General features: G+C 50.5%; 2 protein-coding genes across 8 annotated transcripts; both read left to right on the top strand.

Annotated features, from left to right (window-relative positions):
* The first annotated feature begins 356 nt into the window (after nt 1–356).
* CIRBP (cold inducible RNA binding protein) lies at nt 357–5,181 on the top strand. Of its 7 annotated transcripts, none has more exons than XR_015261157.1 (8): nt 440–520; nt 1,232–1,340; nt 1,432–1,538; nt 1,924–2,062; nt 2,154–2,238; nt 2,352–2,419; nt 4,751–4,859; nt 5,028–5,181. XR_015261157.1 is itself a non-coding variant. In XM_086767298.1 (7 exons), the coding sequence occupies exons 2-7, from the start codon at nt 1,238–1,240 to the stop codon at nt 2,846–2,848; spliced, it is 519 nt and encodes a 172-aa protein (XP_086623424.1). In that variant the 5' UTR covers nt 357–499; nt 1,232–1,237; the 3' UTR covers nt 2,849–3,577. The 7 variants fall into 7 exon arrangements, 3 of the variants coding, with proteins under 3 accessions (XP_086623424.1, XP_086623422.1, XP_086623423.1); XR_015261155.1 differs by having other exon boundaries at nt 2,352–2,429; nt 4,760–4,859; XR_015261158.1 differs by having other exon boundaries at nt 441–520; nt 2,355–2,419.
* A 4,040-nt stretch (nt 5,182–9,221) lies between these two features.
* On the top strand, nt 9,222–9,978 carry FAM174C (family with sequence similarity 174 member C). The gene is made up of 2 exons (XM_086767419.1): nt 9,222–9,502; nt 9,813–9,978. The coding sequence occupies exons 1-2, from the start codon at nt 9,222–9,224 to the stop codon at nt 9,976–9,978; spliced, it is 447 nt and encodes a 148-aa protein (XP_086623545.1).
* The last annotated feature ends 13,865 nt before the right edge of the window (nt 9,979–23,843 follow it).

Raw genomic sequence — 23,843 nt, 5'->3', positions numbered from 1 at the left:
CCGCATTGCCGAGAAGCGCGCGAAACTGGGGCAGCGCGGCCACGCCCCCTCGGCGTGCCGGCCGCCGGGGAGGGCGGGGCGTGGGCGGCCTCTCGGCCAATCAGTTGCCTCCACTTCCTTTCCTCTCACAGGGGCTCTCCCGGCCAACGGTTTCCGCGCTCGCAGCCAATCCGCGCCGCCCTCCGCGCCCCGCCCCGCGTGGGAGGAGGGGCCGGGGGCCGGGGGAGCAATGCGGCGTTTTTGTTTTCCCTCCCTCCTCCCCTCCCCGCCCCCGTCGGTGCTCATGAATATTAACAACATCCGGCCCAATCAGGTGGCGCAGCGGCGGCTGCGCTTTGGTGGCGTCATTCGCCCCGCCTGGCAGTGGGGGTTCATCTGCATATTCAGAACATGGGCGGGGCGCAGCGCGGACGTTTATAAGCCGCCGCCCCGCCAGCCTCCGCGTACATCGCGCTGGATCTTTGAACCGTTGCGTGGGCGCCGCACCTCCAGGGCACCGGTAAGATGCCCGCCGCGACGGGTGAGCGGGCTGCGGCCAGGCCAGGCTGGGCCGGGGAGGTTTGGAGCGCCAGAACTCAGGGAAACGTGTCTTAGGAGCCGGAGGGCTTGCTACCCTGCGGGAGTCCGGAACATGGTGCCTGGCCCGCGGCACGGGTGTCCTCCGCGGCTACGGGGAGCCTGGCGGAGCCGTCCCGGCTGTGTGCCGAGTGGGAGAAATGGCCAGGGGAAGGGTGAAATCCGCCCTCGGAAACAAAATGGCGACGAACCTCCACGGTGCAAAATGGCGGCGCGCGGGAGGAGGGGTTTCGGATTGCGCCTGCGCCCAGGGGGCGGGCGGCGGGGAAGGGGTGGGAGTCGGGGGCGCGCATGCGCGCTGGGCCTTGGGCGGAGCGCGGCTGCGGCGGGGCCGTGGAGTCCGCATCGGCCGGCTGGGCCTCGGGAGGAGCGTGTCGAGGCCCGGAGGCGGCCTCCAGACCCGGCCTGTGCCCGGCGGGATGTGAGGCTGGGGCCGCTCTGCCCACGGCTGCGGCCTCCCTTCCCGGGAGCGAGCGCTTGGTCTGGAGCCAGCGGAGAGAATATTTCTCTGTAACGTAGAGCCCTCCTTCACTGGAGTCTGAGTATATGTGTCGTACAAGAATGTGAGATTATTGATGATGTTATAACCCATTTAATCTTTCAGACAGTGTGAGAATATTTTGAGATACTGACTTCGTATATATTGGATTTGCAGGTCAGAATGGCATCAGATGAGGGAAAACTCTTTGTCGGTGGCCTGAGTTTTGACACCAATGAGCAGTCATTGGAACAAGTCTTCTCTAAATACGGACAAATTTCTGAAGGTAGGATTGCAGTACCAAGCTGTGATGATTTCCATACATTTGTTAGATTGCACAGGTGCTAATTCTGCCCACCCCCCCTCCTTCTTTACAGTTGTTGTAGTGAAAGACAGAGAGACTCAGAGATCCAGAGGTTTTGGGTTCGTTACTTTTGAAAACATAGATGATGCTAAGGATGCAATGATGGCCATGAATGGAAAGGTAAGGAGGCTTTAGAACAGCTTCTTTATTTCCTAAAATGTCATAAGAGGCATGAAGGATGTGTTTGTCTTTAGTGCTGTGTAGTAAAAAAACCAAATAAATGCTAGTGTCTTGATGAAACTATATAAATAATAAAGAGTATAAACTGCTGAAGTTCCATGACTCAACCTCTGTGGCTGAAAAATGGTGACACTCTATAGGAAGACCTGTATATACTGTTTGAACATCAGTTTACTTCTGTAGTTGGCTTAATTGTGACAGGAAAAAAAACCTTTGTTTGTATGAACTAGTAAATTCTGGTACTGCTTAGCTAGCAATAAAGGTGTGTAATTCATATGCATGCTGTACTGTTTAAATATCAAGTTGGGTTTTTTCTGTTTATTAGTCTGTAGATGGACGTCAGATCAGAGTTGATCAGGCTGGAAAATCGTCAGAGAACAGATCTCGTGGATACAGAGGAGGGGCTTCTGGGGGCAGAGGCTTTTTCCGTGGTGGCAGAGGCCGGGGCCGTGGCTTCTCTAGAGGTGAGTGTGCGTGAATAACTTGCAGTGCGTGAAGTCATAATGGCATTTGTCAGTGCTTAAAAAAAACCTCATGATGTGATGTCTGTTCCAGGAGGTGGAGACAGAGGCTATGGCGGAAGCAGATTTGATTCCAGAAGTGGAGGATATAATGGCTCTAGAGACTACTATAATAGCAGGTAAAGTCATCGTGACTGCTAGTGATCTTGAAGTCCCTTGCCTGTTTGAGATAAGTGTTGATAGGCTCCAGAAACAGTTGAGCAAATATAAAGCACGTGAATGTTTTTAACAGCAGGAGTCAAGGTGGCTATGGTGACAGGTCTTCAGGAGGATCCTACAGAGACAGCTACGACAGTTACGGTAAGTCTTGGTTCAAATGGGAATGATGAGTACGTATGCTGTAGGAACTCTCTAAACCTTCTGACCCTGTACTCGAGTCTGGAAGTACTGTAAGGCTCAGGTGGACTGTACCACTGTTTCTGTTCTTGCCCGTAAGAACCAATCTGTCAGGCTCTGGACGTGGTTGTGCCGTTTAAATTTCTAATTTGTAATGCATGTGTAGGAGTTGCTTGGATCTAAGGCAAAGCAAGTTTTTACTCGAGCTTGAGACTAAGAAAACTCGGATGCCCTAACAAACTTTAATCAAGGGTGGGGGAGTTCTCTTGCGATGTAGCGAACTAGCACTAGCTTCTGAAATAATGCAAGGGAGTAAAATGCTGGAACTTGTCTATGCTTCAGTGCCTTTACAATTGTGCCTGCTTCTTGTCCTCAGCTACACACAACGAGTAAAAATCCTTCCCGACTCAAGATCGTCCTTCCAATGGCTGTATTTATAAAGATTTTTGGAGCTTCGCTGAAATCGTTATTGTGTAGTACATCTACTTGTATTTTCACTTTTGTAGTATTATCAGTTCTAATCTTGTCAAACACAGCCTGACAGCTTCTGATACAAGATGGTCTAATTAGACTTTTCTTTAAGAAAGCTCTGCTTTCAAGTGTTTTTAATCTTTTTTGAAAGCACTTCAGATTTTATTTTATCCTTCATGATGAGCCAAGGTGTTTTTTTTTTTAAAGTTGTGAAGTTGGGGCCCCAATTCAGTTTCTTTTGAGATAGAAAGGACCTTTAATTCAATGTTCACTGGAAGCTGAACAAGCTGTGGACTTTTTTTTTTAAGTGCATTACCTTCGTCTTTTGTAACATTCCTTTAGTGTAGCAAGGTAGGAATGCAGCCTGGGTACAAATTGGAAGGCAAACCACCTTGATATATCTAAAGAGAAACTTGCTTGTATGTTCAACCTGCATAACGGTATTTTTACTGTTGTAATGATGTAAATTACCCAGAAATAGACTTGCAAACTTACCATAAAAGAGGTTCTTGAAAATGTTTATTTATATTGTCCTTTTTTACTGGAAGAAATATGCATATTCCATTGATATTGTATTTGAAGTGGTAAAGGATTCTTGTATACAGTTTTCTTTGGCTTTACGAAGCCTATTAAAAGACCGTCTGAAATGAACTCTGCTCCTGACATTTACATTTCATTGCACAACACAATCCTTGAAGATGAAGAAAGTCTAAGTAGCAGAGGATGCCAGAGGAGAGAAGACTAGTAGTAGTGTAAGAGCAAGCCAGATTTATTGTCAGTTGCTAGAATTTAATCGGTCTTGACATGTGAATTCGTCAACATACTTTCACATAAGAACAGTCAAACCTGTTTGAGTTTGAGCAGAGGACTGCAAGTACATACCTTAGGATGTTCTGTACTCGAAGCCGAAGTCAAGGGAAATGCTAGGGTTAGGTAGGTTAATTGATGTTTCCTTAAAATACTAAAATAGCCTACATTGAAAAGCTGTAGCGAAGAATCAGTCCTTTGGTAACTGGACTAGTTAGTAGCCTGACAAGAGTGTTCAATGGTAGGTAAATTGCCGTAACTAGCTAGCTTTGTCATTGCCTTACAAGTTCTAAGAATTCTTTGCTAGCATATGGAAACTGCAGTGTCCTTGGAGAAAAGAAGTGTTGTGCCTCCAACAGAAACCTCTGAGACGAAAGCTGCTCTCTTGGCTAGTTCATATGTGGAAATAGTCCTGTAATTCGAGGTAACTCCTTTTGCTCATGTCCGCATCCTTCCTCTTGTTGAGAGCTCATTTGAAAGTCTAATGTACCTGTGAAATATTCCTTTGACAATTTCGGTCAACTGATGGAAAAATTTTAACCCATGCCGTATGCAACCTTTGGCTTGTGGCACAACTTCAGTTCCACAGATCAGAGTTGGGCATGCAGTCATGTCTTGCTAGTAGGTACGGAAGCAAGATGGGAAACGAATTCCCTGACTCGATATGTGTTCATCTATTGAGAATCTTCCTAGACTTCATTAAGTTGCTCACTTTAATTGTAGCTTTCTTTGCCATCCTACTTGTTGCCATTAACTTTTTCCCATAGCCCACACTTCCTAAGCAGCCATGTCAAAGTGGTTAACTCTCTGCTTAGGGGTCAAATGATTCATTGGCTGGCGTGTCAAAGGCATCAGCCAGCCCTGGAACAGTTTTCCCAGACTGTGCTTCTGTGATGTGATGGGTTCAGCGAATGGCTTGTGAAACCCTTGTATACGATGTGACTTGTGTTGGGGGAGGCGGGTGGCAATGTAAAGGCTCTGTTTGATATTTCTGTTAATGCATCTCTGCTTTGGCAGGCTGAAGAGAAGATGGACAGTCGATGTGGAAGCTGAGTGGGGATTCTGAAGAAGGAGAGCGTTTGTTGTAGGGAAGCAGGACCAAGACACGGATGGGTTTGCCAACCAGGTAACGCCTCTGCTCTGTCTGCCTGTCACCCCTGTAGCTTCTCCTGAGCTAGCTCTTGCTGTTGCACAGTACTGTTCTGTAAGCGGGGAAGTCTGACCGGTAGTTTCTAGATGAAAGTGTCCATAGACTTCCTCTGCTTCTAAATTCACTGTCTTGATTTTCTTTCAGCAATGAAATGCGTCAGAGAAGACTGAGAAGGACAGCCATTGACTGGAGTGGTGGAGATGAAGAGCTTTGAGCAGTGGTGTTACTGATTTTTATATAAGTCAGTTGAACAAGGAAATAAGTCAAGCTAGAATAAAATACTGGAGTGTGGAAAAAATTGATCTCTGTAGTATTTTTGTGGGGAAACATAAGAATATTAGATTGTGGCCAAGGCATACAATAGAAATCTAGTTATCTGGTGTATAGCCCAGGTAAAAGTATAAAATAGATAAATGCTCTTCTCATTGAGGAGGAGGACAGAGAGGGTAACCTGTCTTTAAGGGTGTGTTTGAGGAAGAAATTCAGTTGCATCACTTGAACTCAGTGACCTAATTACATGAAGTTTGTGCCTCTGCAAAGCTGCAGTAGTGAAGCAGCTACTGAAGGGCGCTGTCAGATGAGCGATTACATGAATAAGCAGCTGGTGTCTGTGCAGAACAGAAGTGGCTTCTGCTGGCTGAAATGGTAACAGAAAAGTCTAATTTGCACTTCAATGCTAAAAGCTTTTTGAGCTTGGATAAAGAATTATTTCCTTCCATATGTATTAGAATAAGTAAAATAGTTTTGCTGATGAAACTTGAGGTGTGATGTGGCTACACCTTTCCAGAGTTTTACACGCTGCAGTTTTCAGGTGGGACATGAGATTCGCCTGCGCTGCAACTGCTGGTTTTGGTGTGTTTAAGTACTTGGCTCGACATAAAGTTGCCCCAAGTTTCCCATCTCTGTTAAGTGGTTATTTGTAACTTGGCACAAACTTTGTAGTTTGGGTTTTGGGATCACTTATGTTAAAATTATCCAGGTATGAAAAGTAACAATTTGGCTCTTAGTAAATTAATTCTGGTCGTCTTTTTATGTTCTGGAATTTTCTAGTAGAGCAACTTCATGATGTGAAAATTCTTAGGTGCTTGGAAATGAGAAGTGGAACTGGACAAGTGTTGAAGTGGTACTGAGCTCTCCAGCTTTTGAGTGCTGCAATGGGAAGCTTCAGAGGGATGGTGCGAATGTTCAGACTTCAAAAAGGCTGGTCAGATAACACCAGTAGGATAGTAACTGGTTCCACCAATCTGATGGACACCAGGAAGGTGAGGCAAAGTGTGAGCTGCCTGGATGAGATGCAGTAGTGCAGTACTAACAGCTGGCAATTTTTTAAAAACTTCTAAAACATTTGCCTCTGACTAAAGAGGAGCTGCATAGTCAGAACAAATGCTACTGGTACATGTGAATGGGAGATTCAGCCCAAGATGAAAGGGGAACAAGCTGCCAGTTGCAGAGGCTGCAGTTTTGTATCGATTCCTTTGACTCTTGCCGAATGGCTAATAAAAGGAATGGCTAATAAAAGACTTGGCGCCATCTTGCCTAACTGGCAGATGTTGCCTGTTCTTTGCAACGTCTCTTCTAATCTGCAGACTGTTCTGTGCAGAAACTAAAGCACTTGGGATGTGGTGGTTAATTCAGGTTCTTGATTGCTGTGTTAACTGCCACCATTCCAGTTGCCCTACCTCGCATCCGGACAAACACCCGAGCTGCGGGGTGTGCGCCGTCTGCGCACTGTGGTGCTAGGGACCAGAGGCGGGTTTTACTGTGGAAGGCAGGTAAGGCACGAAGCAAGGGAATTACAGTTTCCTTGCAGTAAGTTTGCACTCTGGCATCAATGAAATACTTAACTTTTCCTCTGGTCTGTTAACCTTTACTTGCTCTCTAGTAAACTGTGACGTTACTGGGAGAATTTTCAGCCTTTTGTGTCAGTTGGAGTATGCTGTAGAGATCAAACTTTCTCACCCCAGTGCTGTTGGACTGGCATTTTCTCTTGCCCAGTATTAAGTCCCATTTTCAAAATGGGCCATCAGGAAGTTAAACTACCAAGACAAGCTGCCCTTTTCTTCCTCTTCTGTGTGTGTAGAATATTTGTTCCTAATTTTTCTTCATTTCCTAGCTAGTCCCTGGCTTTCAGTGAAGTCAGATGCGTGTTGCTGAATTCCTCCAGCTGGTCCTTGACTCCATCTCTTGCATGCCTTGGATTACAAGAACTCTCTACTGCGTAGTAGTGGATGTTTTCCGACACGTCACACTGTAACTCAAACCATCCCGAAACGTCTTTGCCCTTCAGGCTGTCATCTTTGATATGTTGTACCTGAGTCTTGCCATGCTACACCGTAGAGCGGAAGCAGCTTGGATTACTTTATTTCCACTGCCTTGCTGGTCTGACCGATCGCTGGCACAAGGCTCTAAAATGAGAGCTGCCTCCTTGAGATCCGCTGTAACTGGGCTCATTTGGCTTGAACTGAATCGATGCCAGTGCCTGATGCTCATGAAAAATGAGGTCTTGTTCTCAGTTAAATCCTGAAAATGTGGCAGTTTGGTAAGGATGATTTCTAGTGCTAGTGAGGATGACAGCTGTATTTTTAGAAGCTTTGAAGAGAATGGGGCAGGGGACTGCAATGAGATAGTGAAGGCAGTAAGAGGGTTTCTGATGGTGTGTGCTACTCTCCTGTCCACTCTTGAGGTTAAAAAAAACACATTTTACTGCTTTTTCCTGCTTCCCCCTCTTTACTGATACTCCTCTGGCTTTTGGTTATGCGGTGCCTCCCTTTGAAGGACAGTCTTTCAAGAGCAGTGTAAAAAACATCTGCTCATGTAGCCCTTATAAGTGTCTTTGAAGAACTCGTGTGGGTATTGTTGCCAGTAACAATTACTGCTGCAGTGTGTTTGAAGGGCACAGTTGATGGCATGTTCTCTAGGCTCTGGTGTAAAGCCTGGTTATTCATAAGGCTGTGGTGGCTTGCCTTGCCAGCCCACTGAGGCGAAGCCACTGCTCCTGCGCTCGTGTTCTGTTGCCGCTTGCATCGGCTCTCCAGAGCAGACAGGCCAGACGCTTAGCTGCTATAAATGAACTAAATTAATGGTTAAAGCCAGCTTTAAAAACCTGTGTTCTTATTAAGAAATGGTTTATCTTGCTGAGGAGTCCCAGGCACAAAGGAATTCAGTAAGGTGGCAAGCAGGGTGCTTGCTCATGATCCCCCATGGGCTTGCTGCTCAGGAGCCATCGCAGTTTCCCTGTACAAGCGTCCACAGGAGCCCTAGGGACATTCAGTGCATACAGAATGGGAATGACTATCACGCTTACTTCCTGAAACTTAACTTTTGCTTCTTTTTTTTTAATGGAGTTAAAAAAAGAAATCAGCTGACACACTTTTGGGGGCTGTCTCTAGCAATGCCCCAGTGAGGATTTTGCATGTTAATGGCGGATGGTATTAAATAAGGGGCAGGAGAGTGTGTGTGTAAAACCTTTGCTGACAGAAATGCAGTTGGATGATGTTTAAATGAATTTAAACTGTAAATACTTACAAAACATTATTTGAAAGACCTTCCTAAACAGGATGCCTAGATGCTTGAATGCAGGTGGCAATAATTCATCAGTCGAAAAACAGAGGCCTAGTTTGAGGTGCTGTTACTCTGGTATTGCTCGTTACAGCACTGTGTTAATTATTTGCTCCGGGGTTGAGGGAAGAGCGAGCTGTAGGGGCTGGATGCAAAACCTACCTGCATCTTTGGGATGGTGCTCAGGTGCCGTGGGCCTGAAATAGCATCTGCTGGGGGTTACCCACTGCCAGCTAAAATGTCCTTTTCTTCATCTCCCACGGGTCCGGGCAGGTCCAGGTACTTCCCTGAGAGGAAAGCTTGCGGGGCGGTGCGGGGCTGCACTTCAGGGTGACTGATGGACCCTCGGGTTAGTCCGGAGATCCTGTGGAGAAACGAGGTGGTTGTCGGAAATACTCAGAAATGCTCGTGTTTTCGAGCAATGTTCACCTCTGGCTGCCCGCGGTGGCGGGGGAATTATAGCCCTGAGAGGGGGAACGGCCACCCCCGGTGGAAAATGGCGGCCCCGAGGCAGGCAACGACGACCCCGAGCGGAAAATGGCAGCTCCGAGGCGGGGAACGGCGGCGCCTCGGGCGAACCGGCCGCCTCGGGAGGCGGAGCGGCGGCGGCAGGCCGAGGCCGGGCTGGGGCTGGGCGCCTCGGGCCGGCCCGGAACGGCGCTGCCCCGGAACGCGACGTGCGGCTCCCCCGGGCCCGACCGGTGCCTGGACCGCGCGGCACCGTCCCGCCGCCTTCCTGCACCCGCCCCGCCGAGGCGCAGCTCGCCGCTCCGCCCGGCCATGCTGCGACCGGGGCCGTTCTGCCTCCTGCTCCTCCTCCTGCACCTCGGCCGGGCCGCCCCCCCAGCTCCTCCGGCCTCCCCGAGCCCGCTCAACGGCACGGAGACGCCGCGGGCGGCCGCGGGTAACGGGACGCAGCCGATCCCGCCGCCGCCATCGCGGCGACCGCCGGGGTCGGGGCTGTCGCTGGGGTCGGGGCTGCCGGTGCTGAAGCGGGCCGCGTACGTGCTGAGCGCCCTCTCGTTGCTGGCCGCGCTCTATTTCCTCCTGCGGGCGTTCCGGTGAGTGCGGGCCGGCCCAGGCCCCTCCCCGGCCCGGGGCCAGGCCCCTGCTTGCCCCGGGCCCCGCGGGTTGCGCCCCGTTTGCCCTGGATTCCCCCGACTCCCCCTCAGTGCCAGGCCGGAGCCGTGCTTCCCTGTGCATCCCTCTGGCAGCACCTGTGAAATGCTGCTGTAAATTCGCGCCGCTGTTAATTACCGAAGGCGATTAGCAGCCATAAAACGCCTCCCAGCCCTGCTCGCTTTGCCCTTTGACTCCGTGCAAACCTGTCGCGTGGCAGTGCGCTCACTCCGTGCTCTCCGTGTCCCTCAGCCCTAGGTCCGAGGGACCCAGAAACGAGCGCAAAACTAATTTCAGGCTGAAGAAACCCCAGCGGAAGAAATACGGCCTGCTGTCGAATTACGATGAGAACATAGAGATGGCCTCATTCGATAGCGACGAGGACACGGTGTTTGAAACGAGAAATCTGAGGCGGTAAGCAGGTGTTCTGTGTGTTTCTCTTTTCCTCATGAGGGGCTAAGACTCCTGTTCTAAAGACGTGGGAGCTCTGGCATGGATTCTGTAACCAGATCTGCATAAATTAAACTTTTGTGTGTGGTCTCTCTGTGTTGACACGCAGACTTTATCTCGCTTCACCCAAGTGCCCTGAAGGGGACGTATCCCGGTTTGTTTGGAGCACCACTTTGTGCCTGGTGCTTAGCAGGCCTGTAAGAGGGAGAGACAGCCCTTGTGTCCAGTCGGAGCCTCTCTGAATTAGACAGGAAAACAAGAAACTGCTGCTTTTCTCAGTGTAGGAATTGCTCCCAAGTCATATCGCAGCTAAAACTCGCAGTCCCTTTGGGGCATCCACTCCTGCATCCGCATCCAGCAACGTGCTTTTGTCCCGTGGAGCATGCAGGTTTGGTTTCTCTGGAGGGTGTTTGTTTAAAGCTGAGGAGGACTGGTGCCTCGCCGTAGCTCGCTGCCTGGCCTCTCAGCTCCCCCAGCTGTTCTCAGGTTGGCAGTGATCTGTCACGTTGTACATGCTCACTCTGATGCTAGGTGTTCTTTTTTTTCCAGATGATTTGGGACGAGTGGCTGACCGGGGAGGTGCAAGTCCAGTGGAATCACCTTACCAGTGCTCAAGTTTTATTTTTTATATTTGCTTATAATGACTATTAATTAGCAGTACAAACACTTCCATAGCTGGGGCAGGGGAAAGGGGACCAAACCTGTTTTCTTCACACACATTTTTGAGGAAAGATGGAGCTGCAAGCTAAATTATGCTGTATTGGGTGCTGTTAACTGCACAGGGAGACGCTGAGGAAAACGTGACTCCTGGATGAATGCTCAGCATTTGAAATCTTACCACTCGGGACTCCAGCTGTGTCTGCTGGCCTATCAGTATTTCATAGGTGCTCATATCCCTCTCTCTACTGACTGGCAGTCAGCTTGAAGTACCGGGCAAGCAGATTCCTTTTGCAGGCTGATCCTCTTTCCTTCCTGCAGTATCAGGTGACTTCTTTAGGAAGTGTCTCTGTAATTGACTCTGAGCTGGGAGAGCTCGTGTTGTCTGTTACGCTAGTGGTGGGTGTTGGTGGTGTAGTGTTAGTCCAGGCAGAGAACAGCTTTGAGCACGCGTTAAATGCGTTGGTTTTCATGTGGTGCAGGGTTAGCAGTTACAGGTGATAAAACAGGTCATTACATGGGTTTACAGAGCAAATACATGTTTACAAACGAAAGATGCCGCTTAGCCCAAAGCAGCATTTCTCCAAAAAAGCAATCCATTGCGTAGTCTATGGGGCTGCGAGTGTTCAGACTGCTGTGCCCAGCTGCCAGTCAGAGTGGCTGCGATGGTGTGTTCACCAGAGAAATGTGTGACGTCTGCTGAGCTTCTGGATCTTGAGCTGCTGGCTCTGTCTGAGATCACCTGAGAAAGAGCCAGAGAACATTAACTGTGTGATGAGTGACCTGTCTCTGAGCATCTGATGACTGGAAAAGGAGGACCCAAACCCCTGTGAACCCTGATTTTTAAACCGAGACAGCCCTGGCTCAGAAATAGTCGCTTTGTGAAGGGTACTGGAGTTTCGCTCCGTTTGCTGGTACTCAAGCTATGTCCCACTGTCAGCCCAGCAAACTGGGACGGTTTCTGTGCAGCCCGTTGTCTTGATACTTGGATTCTTACGGTGCAGGACCAAATGTGAATGTGTTAGAAGGTCGCTGTTAGGTGAATCTGCTGCTAAAATGGTGAAGATTGCTTGCGGAGTGCTCCTGTTTATGGCACATCTCAGCCTTGAAGGGAGGGCTCTTCCTTCAGAACTATGGCCAGTGCAGACCTGTATCCTTAAGTCCCGCTTCCATGCAAAACTGGTAGTGCCTTTGAGGGAGAACCCAAGGGAGTTACCCTGCCGGCCAGGGAGCTCCCTGCTTGACCTTACCTTTGAGATGAAGACTGGGAATGTCTTTGGAGTACTTGGGAATGTCTATTGGTTAGCAAATCTTCTGTAGATAAGGGGACAAAACTGACATGTAACAAAAAGAGTGGGGCAGGAGGGATATCCTTTTCAAATAGCGAGGACAAATGGGTTTGCTGCCAGTCACCGGGGTCCAGCTGCTGGTCTGAAATCTCTCGTGAGGCGGCTGAGGGAGTGGTGTGATCCTGGTGCTCCCCCATGCGAGGGGCAGCGTTTCTCAGCACGGAGTGGGTGAGGTTTCCTGGAGAAATGTCACCACAGGTGCTGGCTACTCCGTCTTGCACACGTGCAAAAGATTTTTAAATATATATATATTTTTAGTAATGCTGTCGTGTGAACGCAGCACCTGAATGTGCCCGAATTTCCTATCATCATTTCTCATGCCTCTTTTAGGTTCGTTCCGCTTGTTTAGCTGATGCAGAGATGAAAGGGTTTGCCGCGTTCCTCTGTGAGGGTAGTGGTAATGGCTAAATCTGGCCATAGCTGCCCCTTGGGTGATCAGAGCGCTGATTTGTTTGATTTGTGGTAGTGTATCTTCCTTGATCCTGCACAGGCTGGCAGGGCTTTGCACATGCTGATAACTTTCTTTGGCTCTTCAGCTCCCTCTGCAAAGTTTTGTTTTTTTTTTCTCGTTGTGCCGAAGCCAGGCAAGCCTGACTGCATCTCAGTCCACTGACATGCCCTGGCTCGGCGTTGTAACTGATGCGTTCCTTGGCCTTTCTTTATCTGAAGCAATTAACTTCATCGTTCTTTAGGCTCTGCTCTTCGTTGGACAGATGAGTTTTGCAATTTAGAAGTTTCCTTACCTTGCAGGAGTGGATGATTTTTTAAACGTTAACAGTTGAATGGTTTTGATCAAAGAGCCGTAGGTCCTGCCATGAAAGTAATGCTGACAGAATTTGATTTTGCTGCAGTAGATATTTAGAATTTGAGCAGGGAAAGATGGGGAGAGACGCAGCCAGAGCACACAGCGAGGTCCCTGTTCTGGTGCTGTGTAGGCAAATGGCAACTGAAGGCCTGGAGCCTGTGCCTGTACACCAGTATCTACGCACCACGTACGCATTTTCAGAGTCCTTCTGCTGTCTGTCTTCAAAGGAGTGGGTTTCGTCAGGTGGAGAATAAAAATGGGCTTGTGGGGCTGTAGTGTAGCTCATTCAGTTCCTGTTTTGGATGGAGACAGGTTTGAGCTGTGATCGGTGACCCTGTGTGGCTGGTTCCATTTCCCCCTGAAGCATCCCGCATCTTGGAAGCGGTCGGCATTCTGGATTTGCTCTTTGCAGGCCAAGACATTACATTCCTGCTCCGTTGTAAGTCATAGTTAAAGGCATCTTCTGAGAGGAGAAAGCAAAAGATGCTCATTATAGGCCTGAGACTCCTTCAAGGACAAATCTATTGCTTGGCACAGCTTTTACCGATCTCCGTTTCTCCTGGAAGAATGAATCGGAGCTATTGCAGGAGCTTCTCCTCACAGCAACAGAACTGTGCCAATGGGCAATCAGCGCGAGGCAGAGCAGGCTTTTGGGGGAGGGTGGGAGATCTTGCTAATAATAGCAGCTTTTAAAGCCTTGCGTTATGTTTCCGGAGTAAGAGAGCAGTTCCGTAGTTACTTCAGTTATAGTTTTAGTTACTTTATGTGTTTTGGTACCCTTGTTGATAGCCTGGTAGATCTCTTTGCAAGGGTTAGAACTTCTGGTAGTTCTTCAGCATAGATTTAAATGCAGGGATGCAAACAAACATCCGTGTACTCTGAGCACGCGAGAGCTCCGGCCTGGGAGCTGCGTGGCTGTGTCGGTGCAGGGCTGTGCTTGTGTGAGTACGTGCCGCTGCTCAGAGGGATGCATGTCTGTTCCTGGGCAGGCTGATGCCTCACCAGCTACTGCTGCATTTTTTTTTCTCCAGAGCGAAGCAGGGTGTTAGCGAGAGGCTCTGCGGACTCCGACTGCCCTTTGCTGTTGGCCTGTGCAGGGCTTCTGCCGATCCTTGCCAAAAGGCTGCCGGAGTGACGAGGCCCGAGAGCGGAGTGCGCGGTTCCCTACGATGCTGCACAGTCACCGGCCTGTGTGTGTCACAAGTGACTGCTAGAGTTCACTTGAAACAATCATTGTTTAAGCCAAAGCCTAATTTCAAAAGTTTACATAATTGCCTCTCTGATCTTCTTGGAGGGCTGTATCCAATCCTCTGCCGTTGCTATTGAACTGCCGGGCAAATCGACTGGACTGGCTGCTGCGGTTAATGAGATTGAGAGCGATACGAGCATCAGCTCTCCTGTCGTTAATAACGTGCGTCTGTTTTGTTTCGTTCCTACATGTGACTGGAATGGGATCTGCGGTGTTAAAGTGCTGGGAGATGGCCCTGTGCTCTGAGCAGATTGCCAACAAGTCAATAAAACAGCACTTGAGTGCATTGTGTTGTCTGTGCTTTCAGAAATGGAGGAGCTAGTCTTTCACCCTCCTACTTGAATTGTTGATTTATTTTTAAATAGCTACCAGTCCTATATTGATTGATTGTTTTACTTTCTTTTACAGCATCCCTCCATTGTATCTCAAAACAAATGAAATAAAGCATTCCGTTTCGCCCAATTCCTCCGTGGCAGCGTGCTTGGCTGCCAGCATTCGGGGTGGTTCTGCGGGGCTGCCTCACGTGGCCGGCTTGCTGCGGAGCTGACGGGACGGTGCTTTTGTGGAGCCTTTCTGTGCTCAGCTGCCCTCCTTGCTCTGTGGCAATGGACTGACACTGTCAGCCCTTCTTGTGTATTAGATCCATACTTCTCTCCTTGCCTACTGCTCACCCTCAGCCATCGTCTCAGGGTTTGTTTCCATCTTCTAAAGTCTTCTCCCTTTCTTTTCTCCCTCTTCTTATGTTAATCTCTTTTCTTGTACAGAAGACAAGGTAAAATCCCTGCGAGGGTGATCCCAGGCTCTCTGCAGCAGAAGAACTAAGTTACATTTTGCTTTTTGGGGAGTTGGGAAGGGGAGACTGTCCCCTGGGTGCGATGTCCTGGCTCCTCAGCGCATGGAATTAAAGACTGAACAAAATCAAGGACGTTCCCTGGTACTGACATCTGCTTTTCATCCATCTCACGAAGAAGGGTGGCTGTGCAGATGTTGGTTGTGCAGATTAGCAGCACTGACAAAAAGAAAAGCCAAGTTCCCCACGTCCCAGTCTGGCACCCTGCTGTCATGGAGGTGTCCCTGTGTCCTGCACGCTGGCCCTGGAGCACATCACAGCCAAGAGGCTTTCGTGTGCTTGGTGTTTTACCCTCGTCGCTGGTAGGGGCTGGTGTGGTGCTGTGCGGAGAGGGCAGCCGATGTCAGGGCCAGGCAGGGAGCTGGCAGGAGAGCCGGGGGGGGCCCTGTAGATGGCACTCGCAGACCAAACATGCTGGCTGGCAGGGCACTGCCAGCACCTGGTGAAGCTGAAAATAAATCCTGATGCCTGAGAAAGGCAAGCCTTCCCTCACGCAGCTGGGAACGAGGTGCAAGTGCCCTCTCAGGGGCTGCAGCTCTTGGCTCTGGGGTGGGGGGAGCAGCAGGTTGGGGAGCTCTTTGGGAGCTGTTCGCCCGGAGAAGGTTTGTCCCAGCTGTGGGCGATGCTCTCCCCTGGCTCTACCCAAGCCAGGTTTAACCTGTTAGTACTTGTTTGCAAGGGCTGTTCATGATTCTGGGACAGACAAACTTTTAAGATCCCCTAATTTGATTGAATATAGCTGTAGGCTCCCTGCTCGCATGGGAGATTGCTGCTGTGAGGGAAAGGCCTGTCTGTGCAGAGCCCAGAGCAGTCTTGGGCTGGCCCAAGGCTTGGTATAAACCCCAGCAGGACTAAAGCCCAGCCCAGAGTCTGCTCCCTGCTCCAAGTCTGCATGCCTCCTGTACAGCATTGTGCAGATGTGCGAAAACCCAGCTCTGCTGCAGCAGCACCCTTTGGTGCACGCCTGGCTTTCCCTGGCCAGCGTGCCGTGCCAAATTAACTGCACTGCTTAACCAACTGACAGGGAGTGCTCGCCGTGGGCAGGAGAGCCTCGTGCTTTCCAGCGCTTGGTCTGCGCGAGGTGCTGGGAGCTGCAACGGGGTGCGAACCAAACGCTCCTTCGTTTTCAGGCTCGGGGGGGGCTGGTAGCCCCAGGCAGCACTGACGGCCGTGGCCTGTGCAGGCTGGATGAGCTGCAGATGTGGTGTCCTCCACGCTGTTTTCCTGGCTGCGTTCCCTGCCCCGTTCTCCAAGCCGGAGCTCCCACCTCTCTCTCTCACTGAGGTCTGCAGTACAGAGAGGCTCAGGCTGGGATTCCACTCACAAACACAAGCTGGCGGCATGGATCTGCTCTGAATTTATTTTAAACTCAAGTTAAAGCGCTCTTGATGCGTTGGATGCAAATTTCCCTCCTCGAAGTGGGAAATGCAGGCCGTTTGCTGAGTGCTGGTAAGCTCTTTTGATTTCACCAGCCTGTTTGCTGCTGCGGCGTTGTACCTGGCCACCGCGCTCCGCGGAGTGCAAAATAACCTCTGCGGCACGCTCCTCTTGGCTTTCTGCTGGCGTTGAAGAGTGCTTCTCTTGTTCTTTTTTTTTTTTAAATGCTCTCTTTTTTAATGCTCTGGTTTTTTTAAAGACCTGTTTTTTTAATGAGGGTTGGGGGTTTTGGGGGTACGTGTGGACAACAGTCTGCAAGTTTTCCGGTCACTGTACAGAAGAAGAGCTGGTCCAAGTCCCTCCAGTCACCTAGGGAGGAAAAAAAGAGAGAAACATAGGATTTTGCTATGGGTAAAGGATGTTTCATTGATGGATTTCAGAGCTCTTTGACAAGAAGGTAGATTCCTCTAGTACTGCAAAGAAGCTCAGCTGTAACAGGTGGCATTACCCATACTGGGATCTCCATCCCCGGGGTTAGGGACCTCCCAGCACGCTGTTACTGATGCCACCGTGAATGCACCGTGGGTGGAAGGGCAGCGTTGCCAGTCAAGTGTTGCGTTCTGCTTCTTGTTCTTCATCTGTCTCCACGTGGGTCACCTGTGCTTTTAGGTTTCCTATTTGTACAATATGGAGAAAATGAGGAATCTTCTGCACAGCTGGTGTGCAAACAGTGCTGGAAAGCACGACCTGGGGTGGGACTGGCTGGACACGGTGTTAGGGAGCAAGAGTGAGGAAATGCGTGTAGTCATGGTGAGATGTTGCAAGCGTTTTGTTCCATTTATCGCTAACACGCTCGCTGAGTGGCTCTAGGGACTTTGGGGGTGGCCGTGTGTCCTGGTTCTGGCCAGGATAGAGTTAATATTTACCTGAGCTGGGTGGAGGACTGAAGCTGGTAGCCCCTATGGCTGGGATAGTTCAATAATTAGCTAACAGCTGGGGTTAATTTACCCAAATTAGCCAAAGGGCTATTCCATCCCATCTGACATCATGCTCAGTATATAAGTGAGGAGGGTGCTGAAGGGAGGCCCCCTGCTACTTGGAAGAGACTGGATGTGGAGATCTGTTGTGAGCTATTATACTGTATTTGTGTTCCATCACTCCCTTGTTTTCTTCTGTCATTACTGTTAAATTTACTTTTTGTTCAATCTCAACCCGCGTGTTTGTTTTTTTTTTTTCCTGGTTTTCTTTTGTTTGTCAAATCTCCTCCTGTTCTCTCGGAGAGTGGGGGGAGTGAGAGAGAGACTGCGTAGTCTGGTCCCCGTTGGGGCTGAACTACGACACCGTGTCGCTTGGAAGCGCAGCCTCCGTGCACACCCGCGTTTTTAGCCGCACCCCCAGTTTTGCTTCTGTGTTTCTGAAGGTGCTGCTGGCGTCCCTCCGGCCCCGGGGGCTCTTCGCAGGCAGCGGCTGGGGTAGTTCTCCTCGCCCAACTCTGCAAACAAGATGGTAGGCGTAATCCCGCAGTGCTCTGCGGGTACCGGAACTGCTTGGAAATGGTGTCTCGGTGTTGATGGTGGAATCGGGCTGCGCGTTGGGAAGGCAGCTGGAAATATTTGGAAACCCCCTCCAGAGTCTCCTCTGATATCTTTTCTGTTCCACTCCACAAAGGTCTTCTACACAACTAGCAGGATTCTTCTGTATTAAAAATTAGCTTTACTTAGTTGGCTTTTTGTCTAAATCCTTCTTCTGATCTTTATTTTCTTCCCTTACGTGATGGAAAGGTGAATGGAAGTGGCACTTCAGCCACAAAAGCCTTTCCTTTAGAAACGTTGGTTGTTTTTTGTTTTAAAAAATTTTAAAGGGGGCTTTGCAGGGGAGAATGGAGAAGCGTTTTTTTTTTTTTTAAGTTACACTGGGGAATAAAAGTATAAAGGAAAGAAATGATCATAACTGTACTGGCAATGGGACAATATTTTTTTTTGAGTGCCAGAGCTAATTGAAGAAGGAATTCACACAACAGTTTTTGCAATCTAAGGATGAGTAAACATTAAAGGGGATGCTGTACTTGTGATGCATGCTAATGTGTAACTGCATGCATGGAAGGGAGAAGATGTCCCTAAAATTAAATTTGAGATGAACGTTTCAGATGTTACACTTCAGTGTTTTCTTCTTTACGTTGCCAGATCAAAGATGTAAGCTAAAGCCCACGTCCAGGGACACCTGTTGAGAGGCTGAAACTTCAATGCACGTGCGAGATGAAATCGCTAGAAATCAGGGACAGTGGGTCCGACGCCGTGAAAGTGCTTCCGTGAGCTGGGGGATTGCTGTGGGTCTCTGTGGATCTTGTTTGCTACAGCAGGGTTTCTTAGGGGTTCTGAGAGCCCCCTGCCCATGCAGGAGTGCTTGCAAACAATCAGCAGCAGGTTTAATTAACATCAGCTTTGGGGATGTAGGCAAATGGGGGGCTGAGGTGTCCCGGTAATCGCGGCTCCTCGGTGTGAAGTGGTTTGCATTGTTGTTTCCAGCATCGGCAGATCAAACGGAAATGGCGTCGAACTGGGGTGTGAACGTATGCTCACGTCAGCTGATGCCTCCTCGCTTCCTCGTTTGTTGGAAGCTTCTCCTGATTCCAGTGTGTTTCCATGCTGGAAACCGCAGCAACTGCTGTTGTCGGCACTCGGGGATCCTCTTGCTGTCTTGCAATCAGAGTAACACTCCCGTCTGCCGGTTCACAAGAGCTGGGAAAGGGAAGTGTCGAGATTTGCAGGTTTTGCAGCTAGAGGAGACCATTCCGTTCATTGTGCTCAGCCTCCCGCAGAGCACCGGCTGGTTTGTCCTTTTTTGTGTGCGGCGAAACTAGAGGGTTTCTCTTGGAAAGGATGCCAGCCTTCCTCCGAAACAACGGAGTGACGGTGCATTTGCTGCATCCCTGATACGTTCTGGTGGTTAATTACTCTCGCTCTTTTAAAGACAAAAACCTCACGTACTTAAAATAATAATCCTAATCGTTTCATTGTTCAACCTGAGCTGAGCGCGCACTACCCACTCTCTCTGGCAGAAGCGGCGTAAATACTGTTTGTCAGTGAAAAACTGGAGCGGCTTTAGTGCTGTGAACAAGCAGCTGGGGGTTGAGCCTTTGGGAGGAGGGGCACGGTGCTGCTTTACCTCCAAACCCCCAGGCTGGGCTTGTTACAGTGGGGCCTTTTCCAAGGACATCCCAGCTGAGGTTGACTCTTCCAAAAAAAAAAAGCAATTTTCCTCTCTCCCTGCCTGATGTTTGCTCAGCCCAGGACAATCCTGCTTGTGACCAACGCGGTCCTTTGAGCTGGCTGTAGTCCAATGCCCGCGCGTGCCTCGGTGCCTCCTCGGGCGCTCGGCAGAGCTGTCCCAACCAATCCCACACCTGGGGTTGTCACCCAGCTCTGGACCATCAGCACGCCAGCTCTGTGGTCGTAATTTGTTCATTCAGCTTTTGCGTGCATCAAACCGAAACCTTCCGCCCCCGTTCGAAGCAGGCCAGAGGCGTCATGCCGAATGCCCGGCGGCAGGGCAACCTGGGGAGCCGTTCCCAACAGGAGGTTTTCCTGAGGGATGGAGGGTTTCACTGTGGCACCAGGCTGGGGAGCCTCGTGCAGCGGGGAATCTCCAAAAAAGACGAGCAGGACTGTGGCGGTGCGGCCGTCATTACGTGCAGCTGAAGGCACTGCAGGACCTGGGGACACGTAGGTTTAAATTCGCTGGTACCAGGGTATATGCTGATCTCTTTTTTTTGCCAGTGTTATTTTAAACTGCTTCTCTTCCCCGTCAAGCTCCCTCTCTCTGAAGAATGCAGAGAGGTGTTGGGTTTGTGCCCTTTGAGCTAGACAGCAAAGGTTTGAGATTCTGCTTTTTTCTTTTAGAATTGGAGGTTTTTATCCATGTTATAACTTTAGCTTCTCCACAGTCATCATTTTGGCTTCTCGACCGGCTTGGATGAACGCACTGAAAACATTTTCTGCCTTTGTTAGAGGAAGGGAGGACTATGTGTCCTTAATGAAGGTTCCCGTTCCTTTCACACATGCGCGCGCAGGTATTAACTTGTGGCTCAGGTCATTTTAGTGAAAGCGGTGTTCCAACTGAAATAACTTTCCTCCTCTGTCTGAAGCCGTCAGGAATGTCTCTGTTGCCTTATCGGACCGAGGTGTTTGTTATGCACCGCTTCCAGGCTGGATGTGCTTCCAGGAGCACGTCCAGTCCCCGAAGAGGAGCCTGCTTTTGCTGGGAGCCATGCAGGAACGCAGCCCTTTCCCTCCAAAGCGTGCATTTTCCATGTAGAAAACAATGTGTAGGGAACCTTTTTTTAAAGGAAGGAAGGATTAAGGCACAGCAAGAACTGGTTTGCCAAAGGGCATCTGGGGAAGCGGTGGCCGACCAGAGAACCAAAGCGAGATCCTTGGGTCTCAGCCCGCACCTGCCCCACGGCCGTTTTTCCTTCCCTCCTCTTTGGCTGCCTGCGGCGTCTTACGGCATAACCAGGGCTGGAATTTCCATCCTCTTAAAAGAGGCAATTTGAGGAGATTTCCAGGGGAGCGAAGCTCCTCATCCGCCTCCCCTTACCCTCCGTTTCTGCAGGTCACCTCTTGGCAGCTGAAGAGGTTTTTTTCTCCCCCTTTCTCCATCCGCACGCCCTCCTTTTAGAGGCTCTTTGCTCTCCTCGCTTTCCCACAGCTCAGAGCCATTCTCCCAGCTTCAAAAGGTTTACTAATTACCCTAATGAGGTCAGGAGAGACCAAACGTTTCTCTGTGACTTAAAGCAGGGGTGGGAGGGGTTTGGAAAGGGGGGAAAATCTCTTGACTTGCACCCATACCGACGTGTCTGCGGGAAGGTAGCGTCTCTACCTCCGCTCCTTTTCCCATCTCGAGCAGGAAAAAAAAAGAAAATGTGGACAGAAGGTCTCAAATGTATCAAACAGCTTTTAGAAAGAAATTCCGTTTGCCTGTCAAAAGAACAAACAGATACACCAAAAACTGTCAGAATTAGTGTTGGAGTAATTGCAGAAGCTCTCCAAGGTTAATGCTCCATTAGCGAGCAGCTCTCACGCAGCTAAAAGCCAGGACGAGACAGGTTGTCAAAGGCTTGCTGGAGATTAAAGAGCTGCGTTCCCAGCCTAAACTCTCTTGTGGATGTTGTTTGGGAGGGGAGGAAGGGGGGGCTGTTTGTGGGATGAAGATAACGCCAGCCGTGGCTTGCGCGTCGCTGGAGAAGCGTGACCCGGAGCCAGGGGAATGGTTTTCAAACCCCGGTGAGGTCCCTGCCCCCTGGGGTCACGGGGTTTCGGAGCGTTTGCTCTCATTTGAAACACTCTGTGGATTCTTCGGCCTGTTTGAAAGCAAATCCCGAGGGCAGCACCGGCCCTGAGTCTGCGGGCAGCCTGGAAGGGCAGCGCGGGGCAGGGGGAAGCGTCCTGGTTGATTCGGGGAGGTGGGAGAGGTGCTGGGTCCCCGGAGAGGAGCGGGGCTGGAGGCCCTGGCAGTTCAGAAATTAATTCTGCCCAGGTTTCAGCTAGCCCAGTGGGACCTGTGGCGAGCAGGGCATCGGTTTTAAATTGAATTGGGGCCTGGTTTCATCGCCCAGGCCAGTGTAAGGCTCGTTTAAATAGAATTGCCCTTGATTTTTCTCTTGTGGAAGAAAGGAAAAAAAACGTTCCTAACTCCTGGTGAGGCAGCACCCGCTGTGCCCCAAACGTTGTCCCAGGGGCTGCGATTTAGTGGCGCCTGGGAAGATGCAACAGCAGCTATGGCATCGCCTTTTCCCACGGACCTGGGTTTTCTGCATCTTCCAGCCAGCCACCTTTCCTAGTGCCCGCGGGTCCGAGCTCAGGTTTTCCCCTTGTACAGAGCGGAGCTTTGTCCGGTTGCATTTAGGGAGTCATGAGAGGCCGTCAGACTCGCGCAGCCTTGGAAATGCCACAGCGAGGACCAGCCCCGGCCATTTCAGGTTCACCGATGACACCAAGTTGTGTGGTGCCGTCGACACGCTGGAAGGGAGGGATGCCATCCAGAGGGACCTGGACAGGCTGGAGAACTGGGCCCGTGCCAACCTCATGAAGTTCAACCAGGCCAAGTGCAAGGTCCTGCACCTGGGTCATGGCAATCCCAGGCACAAATCCAGGCTGGGCGGGGAATGGATGGAGAGCAGCCCTGAGGAGAGGGACTTGGGAGTGCTGGTGGATGAGAAGCTCAACGTGAGCTGGCAATGTGCTCTTGCGGCCCAGAAGGCCAACCGCATCCTGGGCTGCCTCAAGAGGAGCGTGGCCAGCAGGTCGAGGGAGGGGATTCTGCCCTCTGCTCTGCCCTGGTGAGACCCCACCTGCAGTACTGCGTCCAGCTCTGGAGACCCCAACACAAGAAGGACATGGACCAGTTGGAGAAGGTCCAGAGGAGGGCCACGAAGATGATAAGAGGGCTGGAGCACCTCTCTTATGAGGCCAGGCTGAGAGAGTTGGGGCTGTTCAGCCTGGAGAAGAGGAGGCTCCGGGGAGACCTGAGAGCGGCCTTTCAGTGCCTAAAGGGGGCTGCAGGAAAGGTGGGGAGAGGCTGTTCAGTAGGGCCTGTTGCGATAGGACAAGGAGTAATGGTTTTAAAATAGAGGGGGGTAGATTTAGATTGGATATTAGGAAAAAATTTTTTACAATGAGGGTTGTAGAGCACTGTCCCAGGTTGCCCAGAGAGGTGGTGGATGCCCCATCCCTGGAAACGTTCAAGGCCAGGTTGGCCGGGGCTCTGAGCAACCTGATCTGGTTGGAGATGTCCCTGCTCCTTGCAGGGGGGTTGGACTAGATGACCTTTGAAGGTCCCTTCCAACCCAAACCATTCTATGATTCTATTATTTCCATCGCAACTTCCCTGCGTGTAAACAAATGCCCACTCCAAAGGAGCCAGCGGGTTCCCGCTGCCGCTCTTGATCTGGATGCGGACAAGGCTGGCGTGACTGCGTTCTTTGTCAGGGCTGTCGCTGCTTTAAAGCCATTCTGGTGGTGTTGTGATAGTGCCAGAGATCCCCGCCAGGATCAGGGCTTTGTTGCGCTGGATGCTCCGCACACGGATGCTGAGAGCCAGTCCCCATGCCGTTGTGTGGCAGCCTGGGCTGAAAAGGCTGATGAGAGAAAAAAAAATAGATGTGTGAGGCAGAGCCCTGCCGAAAGCGCTGGCTGGAGAGCAGGGTGGTCCCGGGGCCGGACTGGAGGAGACGGGGCTGTGAGCAGCGCGGACGCGGTGTCCCCGTGTACCTGTGGGAGCGGCTGCACCCCCCATAATGTGGGACTGGGGTCCGGCTCCGGCACTGCGGGACCTGCGCGGCGATGGGCCGATTGCTGAGAGGAAATGGCTGGAAGTTGGCTTGAGGGAGGTGAGTTTTGAGTTACTCGGAAAGGGCCGGTGCGAGAGGCCCCTCAAAACGAGCAGCCGTGAGCAGGGGAGATGAACAATGTCATAATTAGAGAATTAAACCTTTCCTGTTCTTTTCTTTTCCTATCCTGATATAATTAGTAATGATTAGACCTGGGGT

The sequence above is a fragment of the Chlamydotis macqueenii genome, chromosome 26 (genome assembly GCF_036417535.1).
Source record: "Chlamydotis macqueenii isolate bChlMac1 chromosome 26, bChlMac1.mat, whole genome shotgun sequence".
Taxonomy (NCBI): Eukaryota; Metazoa; Chordata; class Aves; order Otidiformes; family Otididae; genus Chlamydotis; species Chlamydotis macqueenii.
Note: the sequence above shows the minus strand (reverse complement) of the source record. Positions and strands in the feature narration are given on the sequence as shown.